This window comes from Olea europaea, chromosome 12 (assembly GCF_002742605.1).
Source record: "Olea europaea var. sylvestris chromosome 12, O_europaea_v1, whole genome shotgun sequence".
NCBI lineage: Eukaryota > Viridiplantae > Streptophyta > Magnoliopsida > Lamiales > Oleaceae > Olea > Olea europaea.
This window is the reverse complement of record NC_036248.1, coordinates 19,403,663-19,419,842: the sequence shown is the minus strand read 5'-3', so window position 1 is coordinate 19,419,842 and position 16,180 is coordinate 19,403,663. Positions and strand designations below refer to the sequence as shown.

Below are 16,180 nucleotides of genomic sequence, written 5' to 3'. Positions count from 1 at the left end.
CCGGGATTTACCTCCCTCACAAAACTCTAGGAACGAGGCGGTGGGGGCCCTCAAGGTTTGGGTTCAACCTCTTTTTTTTTTTTTTTTTTTGGGATAGCCACCCCTCTACATATGTTGTAATGAGTGAGAAGGAGAAACTTGAAGAGAAATCATGGATAGCGTGATAATACACCAAAAATAGAAAAGGCTTGTGACCATAGTTTTGATCAAAACACTCACAAAACTTGGCACTTACATTATGGATAATGGACTTGTTCCACTGTGATTGAGTTACGGATCATTGGAGTGAAAATTTCAATTAATTCAATCAATAAAGACCCTGAAAATTCTTCTTTACAAGGTTTTATAAACTGAAATTAAGTTATGGCAAGCTGCAAATTATTTCCGTTTAGATATGTATTTGTGTCATACTTTCCCACTCTCCCCCTCATGCACACATACTCACACTCATGCATCTTAAGTGGCTAGCGCCTCCGTTTGATGAACAGTTGAATTATCATAACGATTCTAGTTGCATCTTAATTCATAATTTTTCTTTTGTTTGTATATTTATTTTGGTTGGTAGGTGCTGTTTGTTCACAAATTTAGCAGTTGGATGGACACTGAAGCTGCAACTGCAATATCTCTCAGTTACTTTATCAACTCAGCCTCCATGATTTACTCTCATCATCTAATCCAAGGACTTCCTGAACCCCAAACAGATCTCAAGTATGTTGGTTCTCTATTGTTTTTGGTGGGAATTAGTGGCAATTTCTACCACCATTACCTTCTCTCAAAATTGAGAACTAAGGGTGACAAAAGTTACAAAATTCCCCAAGGTGGTCTCTTTAGTTTAGTCATATGCCCACACTATCTTTTTGAGATAATTGGGTTTCTAGGGATTTCATGCATTTCCCAAACGCTATATCCATTTTGTTTTACATTGGGCACTGCTTTGTACTTGATGGGAAGGAGTTGTGCCACTAGGCAATGGTACCAGTCTAAGTTTGAAGACTTTCCTACACATGTAAAGGCTCTAATTCCTTACATATTCTAAATAGTTAGGTGATGGATCATCAAAAGCTGAGAGAATAATATCATTGTAATTATGTTGTAGCATTTGACAAGTTTTTACATTCAATTCGATTTGGTTGCATTGTTTATGACCCCTATCTTGGTATAATCCTCCCTTTCACCCGGTTTTTGCTATACAATGAGTAATAATGCACGCGGTTTATCATCTAAAGCTATTATTGAATCATACGAAAGGGAACTCATACTTGGAAGGTTTTGAAATTTCTTTTCGCCATATTTCAGCACATTATGAAGTCATTGCATAAATTGCATAATGTCACAAGTATATCATTTAAATATGAGTAATGCTAATTAGTACTAGCGGTACTACATTCTAGATGGCATGAATGACAGTAAGTTATAAGATTAATTAAAATCTTTTGCTACCTTTAATTGAGTATATCATTTAAGGATTTTTACGATAATATTGTAATATCACTTATACTAGTTAGAAAGCATTATTTTTTAAATATTATTTTCAACACATCTTTTCACGTGTAAGTAACATCCATTCTTTTCATCAATATCTCACGTGCACTATTTCATTAAATTATTGTTGACAACAACTTGTGCTTGTTCTAATGCTAGGTTAGAATAACTTGATTGGAAGCTTTAACCATTAAATAAAATCGGATATACACCATTTATTATTATTTTCAACAATCTTAAGTAATATGGAATAGCTACAACCATATCTAGAGAGTGACCTAGGGAATGGACATACGTATAGTAAAAAATAGTTTGTTCTTAAAAATCATTAAATTCTCCGAGTTAGTATTCTGATTTATCATAAAAATTCTTGGACAATGCTACATTAACAAACCCATCTACAAAATGTTTGACAAGCTCGATAAGTGGTGGCCCCCTATTGGAGGGACGACTGTCCCCACAACCGCCCCTCCAATAGGGGGCCACAACTTGTCGAGCTTGTCAAACATTTTGTACAATATTTTGTACATATATCTTTATCCAAAAATTTTTAAGAGAGAGAGACAAGAACGGTACAATTTATAAAGCAACGGATCTGAAACATTATGGTGCATTAATTGGGTTCGTGTACTACTTCACATCTTCATAGATCGAGTTTTCAAACTGTCCAATGTTATGTATTTAAAAGTAACAATTTTATTTTATTAATATTTGCATTTTTGATTGGCTATTTCATTACTAAAATTTTAATCTTCACTATAATTTTGAGATGTCAAAAAGTTTACATAATTTATTGAGTAAAAAAAAAATTTGTATATCACTAAAATCTTAATACCTCAAAATGTAGTGTAGGATTGTGGAGAAGATACCCAAGATAAAACGATAGATTTTCAATTTTTAGAGTCGTTTAGTCAATCAAAATAGGCGGACTAAATAATATTTAGGGAAAAAAAAAAAAAAAGCATTTTCAATTTTCAAAACTCATTTTTTTTCTCAAATTAATTTTAACTACACATTTTATGGTATTCGTAACTTTTATTAAATTTTTAACTATATATTTTATCAACTTTTATCAAAATTTACCAAAATTTAATTTTATTTAGACAACGGCAAAATCTTAATTCTTTTTCTCCATAACCCTGGGCTATTTACCAGTAGTCAATTAAAAATTCTCAGATGTACTAGCATTGTATTTTTTTATGCAGTCATCGATTATTTTTGAGTGACTTTCTTGATTCTTTTTAAATAAAAAATACTAATGACTAATAAAATAAATAGTGCATGGCAACCATGTGCACCATGCACAAAATATGGGAGAGCGGTTAAGTATTAAATAATAAATATTGTTTAAAGATTATGTAAGGGCGTTTGGCCCATTTTTTCAAATAAAAATGGGTGGAATAATATTTTTTTGAAAAATAGATGGTTGAAAAAGAAGAAATTTTTTTTGATTTACGTGTAATATTATTTCATAGAAGATTGTGTGATTGAAAATAGAAAAAAAAATTAATTTAATGGAGACCAAACGGGGGCATTTTTATTTGCAACTTCCTTCAATATATCACAACACATACTAAAATATTATGGCCCCGTTTGATTCCCATAGATTTAAAAATGAGAATGAAAAATATAGCTGTTAAGAGACACGCACAAGAGATAAAAAATTAGATATGATGATTTGATGTGATGAATAATGATCATATTTTTTATTATTGTGGTCAAAGAATGAAAATCAAAGTACTATAAGAAATTAGATCTTTTGAAACCAAAGGACAAATATTGGGACTGTGATTGCTTAATTGTTGTCACTTTCACTTAATTACTGCCCTAAGTTCTTATTTCTTTTTTATTCATTCAAATTTGGATAAAGTTATTTGTACAATGATTTTAGACAATTTTTGTTGACAATTCATGTATTGTCAAGATCTGTTTGACAATCACAAACATTGGAGGGAGTTCACGATGAATAAAAAATCGTTGGCTCCCCTTCTGTGTGGACGTTGTCAACCAGGGTTGTCAATTTCGACTGTAAAAATTGTTGACCTGACATTTAGTTATTGTTTGATCATATTTTAAATTTATCTTTCTTCGGACTCATTTTAATCACACATATATGTGAGATCCACAATTTAAACTTTGTTAAGTTAAGATCAAAATCAATAATTAATTTTAATCAAATATTTTATAGGATTTACAACTTTTATCAACTTTACGACCATGCATTCAAATATGCGAAATTTTTTTTTAATCAAAAGTTTTGTCAAACAACCATTGAAATAGTCCGAGACTTACTTTTTTAAAAATTAAATTATTTTGTACATACTTTTATTATTATTATTATTATTTTAATATAAGTTCTGTTTGTTCATAAATATAGTGGATGGATGGACACTTAAGCAGCCATTGCAATTTCTCTCACTTACTTAATCTGCTCAACCACGATGATTTGCTCTCATTATCTGATTCAAGGACTTCAAGAACCTCAAACGGACCTTATGTATATTGGAACCCTATTATTTTTCGTCGGAATTAGTGGGAATTTTTACGACCATTACCTTCTATACCAACTCAGGGCTAATGGTGGTAAAATTACAAAATACCCCAAGGTGGCCTCTTTTGTTTGGTAATATGTCCACACGACCTTTTTGAGATTATTGGGTTTTTAGGAATTTCATGCATTTCCCAGACATTATATCCATTTTGCTTTACAGTAGGCTCTGCTTTCTACTTGATGGGAAGGAGTTATGCCACTAGAAAATGGTATCACTCTAAGTTTGAAGTTGAAATTTGTTGTCCAAAATTTGCTATTCACCAATAAATTATTAACTCGTCATTTTACATTAAAGTGTCACCTAATTTTAAACACAAGTGATAGTGAGAGAAAGGTTGGACGTTTGAGTGTAAAATAATGTATCAATCATTCGTTGGATGGACAGTAAATCTCAATTCTTAAACTTAGATTACCAAGGAAATTGTAGCATTTGACATGTTTATTTATTAAATCAGACTCATGCATTGTTTACAAGGTGGTCTACCTCCATCCGGTCAAGCTTTCGGCCATTGCAAAAAAATTAACGATTTTGTTAGTGGTACATCGGGATGTACCTAATATTTACTGCAATGAATCTATAAGGAATTATTTAAAACATCTTTCACGAGTGATTTCATTTTATGGCCTGAGGGACTTGTGGAAACTTATCACCAATATAGAAGTTATTGTCACCGATGAAAGTTTCATCGTTCTTTAGTTTGATTTTTATCACTTATTAGCATCGGACTTTTTTGCCCATAAATTAAATTTAGCAAAAGAGAAAAGAATGGGTAGGGTGCATATTGCAACTTAGAAATATGATGTATTTTGAGTTTTTAATTTGTTTGTTTGTTTGATTCTAACCACTGAACAATAATTTAAAAGTCTTCTATTAGATTTTCAAGAACAATAGAAATGGAATAAAAAAAAGGTTGGAAGATCAGAACATTCGTTGATAAAAAAAATAAAAAAAAATGTAAAATAAGTAAATTTCGAAATAAAATTGGCCATGTCAAATATGGGCCTTGGGGAAGGAGTAAAAGCGATGCAGGAACCTGGGAGCTAATAAGGGCACAACCCTGGATTAACTTCCTCAAGCTAATGAGGGGCCGGAGGCTTGAGGTCCAGGATTTAGTCTGGCAAAATTGGGACACCTGGGTATCAAAAAAAAAAAGAAGTCATCTTGTACAGTTGTACTCAATTCGGTGTTGGATTGGATTGATTTTATGATTATTTTTCTATTTAAGCCCTTACTTTGTTTAGTTATAATTTTTTATGAGAAAGTTACCCAAAAAACGTACATTTTAATTATAAATTTCAAATATCAAATCTTAAAAATTTTCTTTTTACAAATCAGAGGTTAATTCATCTTTTAGTTATTAATAATAATAATATAAAATTAAATTTTTAATCCACTTATTCAACCCCACCTACGCCCTTTCCGTTTAAAACCCAATTTCATTTCTAATCATATCTTCTCTCCCCCATCTTTTCTCTCTCGATATCACCCTCTCCGCCCAACCTACCCTCTTTCTATATTCCGTCGACGAGCAATCTATGAAGCCACCGATGGAGTACTAACTACACTACCAAAGTCCTCTTGGAGCTGGAGCTGCACGATTCTCACGAATCGGCTCAAGTTAATTCACATTCTTGGTTGAATGGTTCGCGATTGCCAGAAAAGAGCCTTTATCATTGATTTTAGAGGAGGTTCAAGTGTTTCCAGAAGGCTCAAGAGAGTTTTTGGACTCAGTACAAAGTGGATATCGAGGATGCAGCTTCTGGTGGTCCGATTAATCAGTCTGACTCGAACCGATTTTGGTGGTGGTGACTATACTGAAGGCGGAGGTGGAATTTAGGTGTTGGGGATGAGTATGGTGATGGTAAAGGTGAGTACAGTTGTGATGGTGGGGAAAAACTGGTAGTGAATGTGGAGTTGTTCTAGGACATGGTGGCTATGAATTTAGTGGTGGCGGTATTGTTGGTTAGGTGGTGGTAGTGGTGGTGTTGACAGGAGTGGTGGTGCTAGCGGCAATGGGTGAGGTAGCACGACATTTGATTAGTGTAGGTGTTGGATCTGTGGGTGGCGTGAATCTGCGGTTGTGTTAATTGACAATTGGTAGTGGTGCGGTGATGTCGGTGGTTGGTGCTTGTGGAAGTAATGTTGATGGTGAAGGTGATGTGGATTTGAAGTGAAGGTAGACTTAAGTTTAACGTGGCAGTGGTGGTGCATTGGCGAGGCGATGGTGGTTAGTGGTCATGGATTTCTGGTGTTGGCCTTCGGTGTATATAGATTTGTTCATGGTGACCCTCAGTAACCAAATATGTGTTTATTATGATCGGGTGTAACCAACTATATTTTCATTATAACTATCTATGACCAAATTAATAGCCAGTCACAAATTAAATTAATGTGGTCACACACAGTAACACTGAAAACAAATTTGATTTCAATTAGTCATATATGACACAAGTCATTAAAGGTTGTATTTTTGGTCTTGGATTTGAGTTGAAGGCGATAGTTGTGATGCATTGGAGGTAATGTGGTGGTGACTAGTGGTGGACTGTGGTACTGCTATGCAGTGTATGTAGATTTGTTCGTGGTGACCCTTTGTGGTCAAATATGTGTTTATTGTGATTGGTTGTGACCAATTCTATATTAATTGTGATCAGTAGTGACTTATTCACATATCATCACATTCAAAATTGATCTAATCACCAATAGTCATATATAACACAGGTACAATCCCAAATAATAAATTTGATTACAGATAGTATAGTTAGTCACAAATTTGATCACCTAAAATTTACCCTACCGCTTACCACAACTTCTAGAAATCTTGCTACAGTGGCAGTGGAATTGGGTTCAGAAATAGAAATTGTTTTTGATTTTTGAAGATTTTTCTCCCCAATGTAGGATGGAGGTGTTGTATGGTGGTTTATGTGCTGTGAGGTGTAATTTTCCAATTTTTAATGTCTGAAAATTTTCTGGAGAATGGGATGGTATGATTTCGTGAGGTGGCGTGGCAGCGTAGGGTGGTTCCATGGGGTATTTTCCAATTTTAAAGTTTTTGAAATATTTTGGGGTGCGGGCTACATGGGGATGGGGAAAATATTAATTGGGTTTGGATAATTAATTTCAAATGATTATATATATATGATTAAAAATAACACATGCATTTTGAGATAACTTTAAAGTTTATTATTTTTGAAATGTGATTCTCATATGTCGAAGTTATGTATTGTTCCCATTTTTTATTAAATTTTAAGTTAAAGTTAATAATTAATTTTAACTATATATTTCATAAGATCCACAACTAGAAACAAATGGGCTATTCCTATGCAAAAATTGTACTCAATTTCATACGTGGCAATTCTTTCAAGGTCTCTTCCTTAATTGGGCGAATTCTTATGTAAACCAAACAGTTACTAAATATATAAAAAATGACTTTTAATATAAAAAAAATTATATTTTGTGAGTGAATATTTTCCACACAAGAACATCAATATACATAATTGATTATCAACCTGAGCCACATTCTTTCAACAAAATATTTTCTTATACGGTGATTTGATATCATTTTAATCACATTTTTCAATAAAATAATATTACACGCAAATTCAAAAAAATTCTCATTATTTAACCACACATTTTCCATCAATCTACTATTCAAAAATACATTTTTTTCAAAATAATGTGACTCAAACACACACTAAAAAATGTTGAATTTGGTAAATCATACCTTGAATTTCATCGTAGTAGTATATTAATATGAAAGAAGGTTAAATCCACCAATGCCATCAAACTTGATACTTTGTGTCATTATGAACATCGAACTTTATACTTAGTGTACTACGATCACTTAATTTGATTTTATTTCATCACGATCACTCAATTTCATATAACGTTTCACCTTGACTACCCAATTTTATATAACATTTCACATTGACCACTTGACTTCTTTTCACCATTTTCATTAATTTTAAAAGGGTCAAAACGATAACTTTGCATTATATATATAAAATAAATTAAAAAATAAAATGAATACTTATTTTAAAAAGTAAAATAAAAACTTAATTTAAAAAAATTAGAATAAAAAAAAAGTTTATTCATTTTATTTATTTATATAATGCAAAGTTGCCATTTTACCCCTTTAAAATTAATGAAAACGGTGAAAAGAAATTGATTGGTTATGATGAAACGTTACATAAAATTGAGCGGTCATGGTGAAATAAAATCAAATTGGGTGGTCATTGTGATATTAAGGGTGTGTTTGATAAGAGTGGAATTTCATGGAAAATGGAATTGAAATTCCAACTTTCCATTTTTTGGGTGTTTGATGGACAAAATTTTTATTGGAATTCATTTTCCACATTTTCATGCCACAGATTTTTTCCATATTTTAAAGGACAATGAATTCTCACCAAAAGATTTACTGTAGCAATTTTTTCAATTTTTTTTGTTGGCAATGGAAACAAATTTCATCTCCAATACCAATAAAATTTATATTTTAATTGACAATTTTCATATAAAATAAAGCCAAACGAAAAAAACACTTTTATTTCAACATTTTTCATGTGGAAAATTATACCAATCAAACACAATAATTTACAATGCTCGGGAAAATAATTTCTAGACAATTCAATTCCCTATAATTCGTTTTCTTTATACTCAAATTCCATATTTGCAATTAAACAGACCCTAAATATAAAATTGTGTGATCATATTAAATCAAAATCGAATTGGGTGGCCATTGTGACGTTAATTATAAAGTTAGATAGCTATTAGTGGATTTAACTCTATGAAAGAATATAGCGAAAATGGAATTTGGATGAAAGAAAATAAATTCCATGGAATTGAATTGCTTATAAATTATTTTCCTGAAAATTGTAAATTATTGTGTTTGATTAATATAAATTTTCACGTGGAATTCATTGAAATAAAATTATTTTTTGGTGTTCGTTTGGTTTTGTTTTATATGAAAATTGTCAATTAAAGTGATAGGTTTTACTGGTATTGGGGATGAAATTTGTTTCTATTGTAAAAAAAAAAATCAGAAAAATCATCTATTTTTTGTGTTTGTTTGGTTTTTTTTACATGGAAATTGTAAATTATAGGAAAATATTTTTTAACAATAGTTCTTAGAATTTGTTTCCATTGCATAAAAAAAAAAAAAAAAATTACAGTACCGAGAATTCCAATTCCACAAAATCCAAGAACAGAGACGCGTGAATGGATTGCCAAGAATTCACTCTGCCAAGAAAATTTGAGTATCAAACAAGGAAACATTAGGAAACATTGAAAAAATAAACAATCAAACAGGGCCTTAGTAAAGTTTTAAATCAATATTGTGTTTGAACGTAGGCATATTGGTTTTAAAAGGTTTAATAGATCTAGACCGTTATATTAGATCAAGTTAATGATTATGATGATCGTATTAGATTTATTCGTCAAAGTCAATGATAGAGGAAGGTCCCCTTATAGTACTGAGGTTAATTGTGACAGTGCTACATGACTTAACTCGTTAAAAGAGACTTAGCTTAGGTCTGGTCCTCATTTTTATAACTTTATTTATTTATTTAACTCATTTTAATGATATATTCTTCCAATGAGATATTTTGGGACTGTTTGGGCCCAATTTTTTCACCCAAAAAATTGATTTTTTGACCGTTATTTTACCATTTCAGTCGTCATATTTGACTTATTCTTTCACAGGTGGACCCCACTTTTCTCCTAATGGTCAAAAAATCAATTCTCAAAATCACTCTCAAACAGGCTCTTTTACAAATGAATTCATAATTTTTCGTTACTTTTTATCCACAAATTCTCCCAAAAATTTATTTTATCAAATAGGTGCATAATTTTAGCCCCGTGAAAATGATTTCGTTTTATGTATTGTTAACTTTTGGAGCATAGAAAATCAATTATAATTTGAAACAACATTTAAAAACATTTTTATTCTTTAAAATTTACACTAATATTATTGTCACAATTGTTATTTATTTGTTTATTTTTACAACAATGCTTCGTATATAATCCATTTTACAATATTGTTGACAACATGTCACGTGACATATTATCATTAGACATTTTAAAAAATAATTTATCTTTTCAACCAATACTTTTTTGATACATATAACATTGTCAACAATGTTGTCAAAATATATTGTACAAATGATATCATCCTTATTTTTATGCGCGTGTGTTCGGTGGGGGTGAGGAGAAGGTGGAAGCTGAAATAGTCAAACACACAATGCCACGACAAACACAAGACTCATTCTGCACTTTATTTATCCGTGTTCCTGTTTTCAGACTTTACCCGTCAAACTTCAATCCGCGGCTCCTCAGTCAATTACCCGCTCACTTTTTTATTTATATATTCGAAAACCTAAATTACATGCAATACACAAACACATATATTCATTCAACATCCTGATTGATCATCGTTCATCAACACTGTATTTATCATCTCAAGCCCTTTACAGAGAAACCCAGAAAAAAGTTTCAAATCATAGTGTTATCATTTATGGCAGCTCATAGTCGATATAATTGTTTAAATTTAATGTTTATTTTCTTGATGTTCTTTAGTTTTACTCAAGAAATTTGGGCAACAAGGCCACTAAATGGTGAGCAACGGCTGAAGAAAAATCTTGGGATTCAATCTCTTCCGAGAGGTACCGTTCCGTCTTCTGGTAGCAGCACGTGCACGTATATTCCGGGAGGAAAAGGGCACCGACGCTGCACTTTGGCTGAAAATGAAGGAGATTTTTCCAGCCACTCCACTTCTGCGACATCAGCTTTTCCTCAAGTTATGGGTGATCATTTTGCAGTAGCATCGAAGAATAATGAATCCCAGCAGGAATAATCGAGTTCTTAATGTAATTATTCCAAAACTAATAATAATTGTACACAATTTAACACTTTTTCTTGTTACCTACCTTCAAATGTATGTGGGTGACAAACGTTTTAGTTTTTAGATATTGCTGATAAATTCTTCCATGATTTTATACTTTGTTAAATTAAATCACATATATCCCCTTTCTCCACCCTTTCTCCAATAATTGTATACATATATGGATTCTAGGTTTGCTTGATTAGATAGAACTGAAGGATTAAAAAAGTAAAATATTTGTTCATTGTAATCTTTTAATTATGTCCCTGGACACGTTGTAACTTTTATTTCGTCTATAAAATAAATTCTTATACCTTCGTTTGTCTTTAAAGGTGTTAATTCAAGAAGGCGTCAAAAGGGTCGTGTCGAGTTTGACTCTCAAATCTCATGGCCTGTGTTAGCTGGTCGACTTAGGCCTTCTCTATTTATTTAATTTTTACAAAATATTCACTTTAAAAAAAAAAATGTTGGGTCAGTGGCCAAGCCCAGACTGCTCAGTCCAAACTCGACATAGACTCGACCTAACAGAAATTGAACTCTGTAAGTGGATGTTCTTTTGGGTTCTCCTTACACATTTATTCGTCTTCAAATAAAATCTCTCATTTTGGTTGGGTGGAATCCCTCATTGCATTGAGCAGAGACGCGGAGAAGTAAATGTGTATAGTCCTCGTTCTCTTTCATTTTTTTCTCTTTCTTATTTTCAACTACAGTTAAATGTCAATAAAGTAATACCCTCGAAATCGAAAAAAAATATTCATTTAGCGAGTTTATTTATTTATTGATAAATGAATAAATTATTCATTTATCGATAAATAAATATTTATTATTTTAGAGAGAGCTTTTCAATATAAAATATGTACATTGTATGTGGTAAAAAAATCAAAAGATACTAATCAAAGTATTATTTGAATTTAGGGAAACTCAAAAGTTTTAGTGAAACTTAATGTTTCTAAAAACTAAGTTCACGTACATAGCAAATGAAAAGGTTTAGTCTTTACCTATAAAAGTTAGATGTTTGGAAGACATATTCCAAACACATACAATATTTTGTTTCCCCTCCAATGTATTCTCATCATTTGAAAGGAGTAAAAAAATCAACTTTAACCGATAAAATGAGGAGTGCAATATGTGAGCATAAGAAAGAGAATCTAACTATTAGCCAAAAAGATATGCAAGCATGGGTGCAACAAAAGTTTGATTTGACTATTAGTCAATCAACAATATCGAACACTCTCAAAAGGGCATCGAAATATTTATAAAATGAGATGAAAAATAGCGCTGTTAAAAGGCACAAATCGGCAAAATACTCTGATTTAGAGAAAGTTTTGTATGAGTGATTTCTTCAAAGGCAAGATAAAGTAAACATGTTAGGAGAAATTATCCAAGGAAAAGTAAAAGAGCTTTTGCAAAAAATGTATGGTGAAACTAATTCAGAATTCAGCTTTTCTAGTGGATGGTTAGAACGTTTCAAGGCAAGATATGGAATCAAATCTTGCTGACGTTTTGGTGAAAGTGGTTCAGTTATCATGGAGAACATTGAAAATGCTTTACCTGAAATACGATCAAAACTAGACCAGTTTCAATTGAAGGATATTTACAATATAGATGAAACTGGATTATTTTACCGATTGGAAGCCGATCATTCACTTGCCACCAAGCAGCTTGAAGGACGCAAAAAAGATAAGAAGAGAATTACTGTTGTTATTTGTTGCAATGGTGATGGATTTGACAAAGTACCACTTTGAGTTATTGGTAAGTATGCAAATCCTAGATACTTTAAAAATGTGAACATGAACAATCTTAATTGCAAGTATCGATCCAACAAGAAAGCTTGGATGACTGGCTTGCTTTTTCAAGATTTTGTTGGTTGCTTTGATAAGAGAATGAATGGCAGTAAGGTTCTCTTAATAGTAGACAATTGACTAGCTCATCCAAAGGTAGTTGAAGGCTTGAGAAATGTAGAGTTATTTTTCTTATCTCCTAACACACCGTCTAAGATTCAACCATGTGATGTTGAGATTATTCGAGCATTCAAAACTCATTATCGTCGTCGTTTTTATTCTAGCATCTTACAAGGCCTTGAGGTTGAAGCACCAAATCCTGAAAAAATTAATATTTTGAATGCTATTAATTGTGCTAACATGGCTTGAAATTTTGATGTGAAGACAACAACAATTGCAAATTGTTTTCGACATTGCAAGATTCTGTCAGAAGAAAACAATGTTCCCGAACCAGAAGTTGGTGAATTAGATGAAGGTATCAAAGGATTAAATGATGTCATCTCTAATTTACACTATAGAAATGTGATGGATGTTGAACATCTTTTGAACTATCTTAGCGAGAATGATGCAGTTATGGAATCACCTACAGACGAAGAAATTATTCAATCGGTAATGAACAGTAATGATGATGAGAATGATCCTGAACCAGATGATAGTAGTGTTGTCCCAAATGTGTCGTCAAAAGAGGCATTTCAAGCAATAGTCACCCTAAGCAACTACTTGCTACAACACGAACAAAATATTCCAAAAGTTGTGTATGCTCTACAAAAAGTTAAGGAAGGGGTTCATTTTGGTTTAGGTGGGAAGAAAAAACAATCAACTATAGATGCATATTTTCAAAAGAAATGATTATTGTACGGGTATTGTTGATTGATTGAAAGATTTTGGTCTATATATATATATTTTTTTTCCTCAATGAAATCCAATATTTATTACTTTATATTTTTATTGGGCCCTTAAGGATTCAAATTTTTTTTATTACTTAATACATTTAGCGAGGTTATTACTTTAGTCCATTGGCCCAAGTTGGGATCGAAAGAAATTATTATATAATCGAGGTTATTACTTTATCGAGATTTAACTATACTCAATCTGTCATAAAATAATATTACATGTAAATCAAAAACTTTTTATTCCTTTTCAACCACACATTCTTAAAAAAAAAATACTATTTCAGACATTAAATTTGAAAAAAAAAGAGAGCTAAACGATATATGTACAAACAAGTAATTATTGACTCTGATCATTTGGATATAGCAGTTTAGAAACTAATTGGAGTTTTAATTACATGAAACTTTTGTTTGATTTAACTAAAAAATATGATAAAAGTTTAAGTCAAAGTTGACAATTAATTTTAATCCCACATTAAATAAAATTCACAAATTTATCAATTTTTAACAATAAATTTTATCAACTTTTATCAAAATCTACAAAAATATGATAAAAAATAATTTGAATTTAAAATAAGCCATTTTGGTCAATAACTTTAAATTAGAACTGAATTTAAAGAAGTCAAATGATTTTACAATTTTATTCTTACTTTGGACTCCCCTTTCTCATCTAAAAAGTGTAAAGATTTATACTCGGAGCTAAAAAATAATTGAGCAACCAAAATTTGTTTTGTTTATTGATATTATCTATTATCTTACATATACAAAGTTTCCAATACTATACATTATAAAGTAAGAACAATTCCGCTGGACTTATTTTTGTGTAGAATATATCTACTAAAATTAATTTATAAGAAGTTAGCATATACTAGAATTGTGATGAAAAATTGTCTGAATTGTATAGAACTTTATCGATAACAAAAAGAACAATACAAATACAAATTTATGGATCTGATGCGAAGATTTTCTCAACCAAAGATCATGTCCTTCGTTAACTTCGAGAATTCCTCACGGACTCTAGACTTTTTAATAAATTTCGTAAACCTAATTCCATGAACTTTTAATTCAAACTTTTAAGTATTCAAGAGTTTGATAATGGCCATGCGCTAGATATTTAGGAGTGTGGTTGAATGAGACCAAAGTAAGGGATGTAGATACGATCAAGACAAGAAAACCAATGGAAAAACTGTATAATCGTACACGAAATTTAATAGTATCATTTCTCATGCTATGTAGATCTAGCTTAAATTAAAGAGTTATAATACGAAGGCTAAGATGTTGTGCTAAATTGGATCAATAATTTGATCGGAATAATTAAAATCTAGCCGAAACTAATATGGGAAAAAATTATTCAAAAAATTTGTTGAATTTTATAATTCACGGCAACGCAATTGACGTTACCAATTGACCGTGCTAAAAACTGATCGATTCCATTCCTCTATCGGGTCACAAAAATCGGTGTCGACTTCATAAAAAGCAAATAATTGCTGGATAAGCCAATCCAGGTAATAATCTGATTGTTATGTTCGCCGATTCGAATGTCACAATCTGAACTAACTTCCGTAACACGAATCCTAAAATGACCGTTGCAGGGAAAGAGAAATCATTGTTGGCCACGAAAGTGCTGATCGTCCCTGGCTAACATAATACAGGTAACAACGGATTTTGCTGCAGTCACAACTTGAAATCGATAATCATGAGATTAATGTCGTTTGTCACAAAATTAGTATGACATCTAAGTTATGGATTGTATCGTCATTAGCTGGTTTTTCGTCACAGGTTGCTGCTCAACAGAATTGCAGTAGATGCTTGTGACACATGCGTGAACTGTGTGTGTAAATGTGACCTAATCTATGAAACTGTAACCCCTCTGCTGTGAAATGAGAAATGTTTCAACAACTATGTACCATGTATTTAGCATCAAACATCTTGTTATTCACCTCAAGTCTATGTGACCTCTGAATGATAGCAATCTGTGACCTGACATTGGAAACGTAATGTGTGACCTGATTTATGGCTCTGTAACCTTAACTTTTAATGTGTGGCCTACTTTGTGAAACTGTGACCTGAATTGTGAAATGGTAACTTATCTTATGTGACATGTTTCCCCCACTATGTTCCATATATGTAGCATCAAACATGTCGTTATTCCTTTCTTGCATATGTGACCTCCCTGTCAACTAGGTAGTCTGAATAATATCGATCTGTGACCCGACATGTGATTGTCTTATCAAGAATTATCCGTAACCAGGTTTGCTAATTTGTGACATGATTCGTGAGTCTGTGATCTGATTTGCGAAATTGTGACCTCTCTGCTGTGTCGTGTGACATGTAACATGTTTCACTTACGATGACATTATTGATATTGATTTTAATTTGCAGAATGGTGTACTTGCACGTATATTTAATGTATGGATTGCAATCATCATTGGTGTTGGTATCTTGCAACTGCAGTTATAAAGTAAGAACAATTCCGCTGGACTTATTTTTGTGTAGAATATATCTACTAAAATTAATTTATAAGAAGTTAGCATATACTAGAATTGTGATGAAAAATTGTCTGAATTGTATAGAACTTTATCGATAACAAAAAGAACAATACAA

The 16,180-nt window shown here is 31.7% G+C and overlaps 1 protein-coding gene and 1 pseudogene across 1 annotated transcript; both read left to right on the top strand.

The window, feature by feature from the left end:
* The first annotated feature begins 224 nt into the window (after positions 1 to 224).
* LOC111406001 (steroid 5-alpha-reductase DET2-like) lies at positions 225 to 1,145 on the top strand. The gene has a single exon (XM_023035162.1). It carries the CDS (start codon positions 596 to 598, stop codon positions 1,034 to 1,036), a length of 441 nt encoding a protein of 146 aa, XP_022890930.1. The 5' UTR covers positions 225 to 595; the 3' UTR covers positions 1,037 to 1,145.
* Positions 1,146 to 11,966: 10,821 nt separating this feature from the next.
* On the top strand, positions 11,967 to 13,535 carry LOC111406729 (annotated as a pseudogene).
* Positions 13,536 to 16,180: the final 2,645 nt, after the last annotated feature.

Bases quoted from the DNA above. Each gene is read 5' to 3' on its own strand.
- LOC111406001 (XM_023035162.1), top strand. From the start codon at position 596: ATGGACACTGAAGCTGCAACTGCAATATCTCTCAGTTACTTTATCAAC.